The sequence below is a fragment of the Pristis pectinata genome, chromosome 3 (assembly GCF_009764475.1).
Source record: "Pristis pectinata isolate sPriPec2 chromosome 3, sPriPec2.1.pri, whole genome shotgun sequence".
Taxonomy (NCBI): Eukaryota; Metazoa; Chordata; class Chondrichthyes; order Rhinopristiformes; family Pristidae; genus Pristis; species Pristis pectinata.
The window spans coordinates 48,235,754-48,240,992 of record NC_067407.1 but is presented as its reverse complement, the minus strand read 5'-3'; the positions used below and the strand labels follow the sequence as shown (position 1 = coordinate 48,240,992).

Sequence of the window (5,239 nt, the reverse complement as noted above, 5' to 3'; positions counted from 1 at the left end):
CTCAGTAACCAAAAACCCAGCAGTGGCTACTGCCCCCATACTTGGGGCCTACAAGCTCCCTAGCACAAAGTGCTCCAATGATTGTTTGGCTGATTCTTGAAAATATCCTCCCTCCCTGGGCCTGTTTGGCGCCAAGCTCTGACCTGGGGTTAAATACTTTGCTCGCCAGGTGTCTCCAATGGCCAGCAAGTGTGCACCACTTTTCCATGATTTGCCCTTTGAACAAGCACCAAGCTGCTTTAATTGGCTCTTCCCTCAACGTTAGTTATTCCTTCTATGGAGGTCAAGGGAAGCGGCAGGGACCCTAAATACCTGGCTGGCGCTTCCTGCTTGGGATTCCCAGCACTCCTAACCACCGACTTGCACAGTGGCTGCCGGAATTTCGCCCTCTTACCCCTCCCACTTAGCTCCGCATTCAGTTCAAATGATTCAAGCCATCACTTCCTGCGGAGGGATCCAGCCTGTGCTGGATCGAAGTAAATCCAGGGTCAGTTACTGCCTTGTGAAGCAAATACCAACCCAGCCTAGAGCACTGCCTTCGGTCGGCGAGTGAGAACCACAGCCACCCCCCCCCCCCCTCCCCTCTACACACTGCATTCTGCAAACCGACTGGGACACCTACTGAATGTATGATGGGGGGGGGGGGGGGTACCGGAGACGCTCCCCGTCATTCTGCAACGCCCTTTTCTGTGGCGTTCAGCAGTGGTGGGATCTTGCTGCTTTCCTCTGTCGTTTAAATTACACTTCAGATTTTATCAGTTAACACCCCCCTCCTCCGCCCCAGTGAATCTGGCCAGACCTACACTCAAAGCGTGATCATGTACTTTATCACCACCGTACTGAAACCTGCACAGTATGATTTCCAATATCAGCCACTTTGCATAGCGTGTATTTTTATTACATAAGCAACATAAAATTGACAGTATGAAAAACAGTCCCTCCTTGAGATTATTAATTCTGCAAAGTCCGTGCAAAAGTTTCAAGTGCATGTATGTGTCCTAAAAGTATTTGAAACGGCGAACAGAATTTAATAGTTGGAAATCTATGAAATATGCATACATTCCTTCCTTTAAAAATATCAGAATAATTGGATTCATTTGCAACAGTTCTGATGATTTAATATTTCAACTTTGTGCTGACATGCATTCAATGTATCTGCTCTTTTTTTAATCGATTACTTCTACTTCAAAACAATGCCCCTGCAAAGTAAATCCAGGGTTAGCACTGCCTTGTAAAAAAAAAGCAAATAGGAAACTAGGGGCCGTCTCTGCCAACTGTTGCTGACAAACACAGTCCAGCTCCTCAGCATTTCAGTGGCAACCAAGCGCTGGGACTGACAGCACGTACAACACTGAAGAGCAGCTTTCGAGGGGCGCCGGGTATCCTACACACGGTAAGGACAGGAAAATATATTGCACCTCGTTGTTCAATTCAAACTGAAAAGCAATGAGGAAAACTTGTACATTCTGTTGATTAAAACGGAATATCTTATTTTACATTGCTAGATTTTGTTACTTTAAAAGGTGTTATAGAAGAATTTGCGAACTTTCATTCCTGAATTACACATCTTGCCAAGTGTGAGCTGCTTTTAGTTCAAGGCGTTTTTTTTAAGGGACTTTTAATAGAGAACTTGAAATATGGGACAACAGTTCAACATTGTGGTCGGCTGGGTCTAACTGTTCAGTGGCAAGTTCAGTTGTTTGGCTGCTACCCTCCTGGACCCTTTGCGTCAAACGCTTTCCTGTTTTGTACTGTTTATCAGCTGAGTGCATCTTTTCATCCCCACCCAGTCTCACGATTTAGTTGACTTTGATATGACTGGGACAGCGACAGACATAAGTCTGGGACGTGTGTGCCTACTTTCTCAGAAGTAACAAGGTACTGAGAGGACCCCGCCGCTTTTCATTGTTTAGAATCGAGGAAAGGGTATCCTGTTCTCACGATCTCGTTTCTCTGAACTATTTGTTGCATTTTCTACTAAAAGGTATTTATCAACGAAAACAGTGAGCTGCACACCTTATTTTATTATAGATTTTCATAATTTAAATCATATTAGTTTATACCCTGTCGATATGTAAAATTTAATGCATTTTTTGGGATACATTGCATGCTTGTGTCGGGACAACATTTATTTATAACTGAACATTTAATATTTATAATTAAAAATATATACAAAATGTATCTATTTTATTGTCAAATTAAGTGTTTAAGGTTTTATTACCCGTTTTGGAAAATGACTTATATTTGATTAAATCATTTAATATCCATAATTTTTTTGAAAGTTGTGCAACTTATGCTTACAGTAATTTAAGATTTAAGTTGTATTGGGATAATTATTATTTCGGCAGAAAAAAATTGATGCATTCTGTGGATTCATCGCAAACGTAACTTTAATTGCCTGTTTTGGCGTTGACAGATTTATTTCTGACTGCAGCTAAAGTATGCAACATTTTCTATAGCCCACTCTCGCCCCTCCGTGGCTGTTATGCCACTATATTGTCAATCCTTTTTCTTAAACAAAAAGTCCAATAAATGATTTTCCCTAAAACAGCCAACATGTCAGTTCATACTTCCAGCGGGGAGGGGGGCGGAGGGCTGCGCCGAAGCCGTGGGACGCGATGCCTGCAGAGACCCGCCGCCTGACCCTGTGCTTTGATTTTGCAGGCGATGCCTCTGGTCTGACTCTCCCGCGGTCGCCGCGCCACCTGGTGGGCACTCGCGTCGCAGCCAGTCGGGAAAAGGCGGGAAAAGCAAACACGATGGGTGCAGAAGGCGGGCGCCGAGTGCTGATCCCCAGCCCCAGTGACACCGACCAGGAAATCATTCTGCAGCACTACAACCACACGGGCAAGCTGCCGACCATCTCAGGGGAGGGAAGCTTGGAGAGCAACCTGCGGGTCACGTCCGTCCTCTTCATCGTGGTGTGCTGCTTCATCATCCTGGAGAACCTGATGGTGCTGCTGGCCATCTGGCAGACCAAGAAGTTCCACCGCGCCATGTACTACTTCATCGGCAACCTGGCGCTCTCCGACCTGCTGGCCGGCGCCGCCTACATCGTCAACATCCTGCTGTCAGGCTCCAACACCTTCCGCCTGACGCTGGCGCAGTGGTTCGTGCGGGAGGGCAGCATGTTCGTGGCGCTGGCCGCCTCCGTGCTCAGCCTGCTGGCCATCGCCATCGAGCGGTACCTTACCATGATGAAAATCAAGCCACACAACTCGGGCGGCAGCCACCGCGTTTTCCTGCTCATCAGCGGCTGCTGGCTGCTCTCGCTGCTGCTCGGCGGCCTGCCCATCATGGGCTGGAACTGCCTGCGCGGCTTCCCGCACTGCTCCACCGTGCTGCCGCTCTACCACAAGCATTACATCCTCTTCTGCACCAGCGTCTTCAGCATCATCCTGCTGGCCATCGTGCTGCTCTACGCCCGCATCTACCTGCTGGTGCGGTCGCGGACCCGCCGCCTCACCTTCAACCGCTACTCGGTGCGCCCCAGCCGCCACGACGAGAAGTCGCTGGCGCTGCTCAAGACGGTCATCATCGTGCTGAGCGGCTTCATCGCCTGCTGGTCGCCGCTCTTCGTGCTGCTGCTCTTGGACGTGGCCTGCGAGGTGAGGGGCTGCCCGGTGCTCTACCACGCCGAGTGGTTCCTGGCGCTGGCCGTGCTCAACTCGGCCATGAACCCCATCATCTACACGCTGACCAACCGTGAGATGAGGCGCGCTTTCGGCCGGCTGCTCTGCTGCGTCTGCTGGCGCTGCAGGGAGGCGGCGGCGGCGGGCGCCGGGCCCGAGTTCAGCCGCAGCAAGTCCGACAACTCCTCGCACCAGAACAAGGACGAGTGCGGCACTCCCGAGACCCTGATGTCGTCGGGGAATATCAACTCCTCGGCGTAGTGGGCTCCCCGGTGGAGTGAAGGGGGTCATCCACCCTTCCGACGATCAAGGCGGCGACGTCCCACGTGGGGGCAATGTGACCTTCATACCAAGACCCGCCCCGGGGACTGCGGTGCGGGAGTGTACTAGACCCGCCTTACTCCACCCAACCGAGCGGCAATGCAAATTACTCCAGACTTCTAAAAGGAGATAAATGCATTTCATGATCAAGCGAATGCGGCAACAAAGACTTGATTAGCACCGAGAATTTGCGTCGCAAGACTGTTACCGTTCGCGACTCCTGTGTCCCTAATGCAGCTTTTCGGGGGAGTGGCGGAGATTTTGGCGCTTCCAGAACTATTGGAGTGCATTTTATGGAAGGATTGCCAAATTCCCAAACACTTGGCTTTACTTTGTGACTTTACTAAGAGGCCGAGTATTTTAGAGAAGCATTACCAGGCATTAAATTCTTGTCTACGAGCAGTATTAAAACATTGTATCAACCGTGTTATGTAAAATAAGATAAAGAGAATATAGTGTCAAAATCTCGAAAATTAAATTTGTTACTAACGGGCCTCATGTATCATTTTGAATGTATTTTGGATAGTGTCACTCCACCCTTTATTGTGAACCTAACCTCTGATTATTAATTTATTAACATTTGTGAAACTTAATTAGCAGTTCTCCAGATTTATTTGCAAAGAATTACTATGAATATTTAGGTATTTGCCCGAACAAAAAAAGAACTATGTCTAAATTATTGAACATATGTAATTAGGAGTTGACACGAAGTATTTCAAATGCCATGACCTGTCCGAAACTGAATGCTGTGATGTTCTGAAAATACTGTAAGAAAGGCATTCAAGTGGAATCACACAGAATATATGTAAATACATATACCTTTAAATTCAACAAATGTTTTAAAATTTCATTTATTTCGATGCACCCTTTAGACAGTTGAATAATCTACCAATCAAGTACTCACTCACATATACATATTATACATACATAGATTAAAGTTGGGAAGTAGTGAAAACAATCAATTTTCTTCAGCAGAATAAAGTCAGTCAGTTGGGAAACTGGGATGATTGAAATCATGTCTTACAGTAGTTCCGGGTCCTGATGTACAGTAGTCGTTCTTACTGATAGTTCACACATTGTTTTCACAGATAAAGACAATTCATTTACTCAAATAATTGAGATTAAGTTCTGTAAATGTCGTGGGAATTAATTGCTTTAATATTCTGAAGTTCTTATCCTTGATCAAATATATCACAACTTGCCCTTTGCCATTTCTGAAACCTTCTCAAGTCCAGCAAACATCCAGGATCCCGACACTGTTTATATTCCACCTTCAATGAATAGTT

The 5,239-nt window shown here is 46.8% G+C and overlaps 1 protein-coding gene across 2 annotated transcripts; it reads left to right on the top strand.

Moving 5' to 3' along the window:
• The first annotated feature begins 869 nt into the window (after window positions 1–869).
• s1pr1 (sphingosine-1-phosphate receptor 1) lies at window positions 870–4,788 on the top strand. 2 transcript variants are annotated; one of them, XM_052011472.1, is made up of 2 exons: window positions 870–1,393; window positions 2,665–4,788. In XM_052011472.1, exon 2 carries the CDS (start codon window positions 2,760–2,762, stop codon window positions 3,891–3,893), a length of 1,134 nt encoding a protein of 377 aa, XP_051867432.1. In that variant the 5' UTR covers window positions 870–1,393; window positions 2,665–2,759; the 3' UTR covers window positions 3,894–4,788. The 2 variants fall into 2 exon arrangements, with proteins under 2 accessions (XP_051867432.1, XP_051867433.1); XM_052011473.1 differs by lacking the exon at window positions 870–1,393 and adding an exon at window positions 1,414–1,984.
• The last annotated feature ends 451 nt before the right edge of the window (window positions 4,789–5,239 follow it).

Bases quoted from the DNA above. Each gene is read 5' to 3' on its own strand.
- s1pr1 (XM_052011472.1), top strand. From the start codon at position 2,760: ATGGGTGCAGAAGGCGGGCGCCGAGTGCTGATCCCCAGCCCCAGTGAC.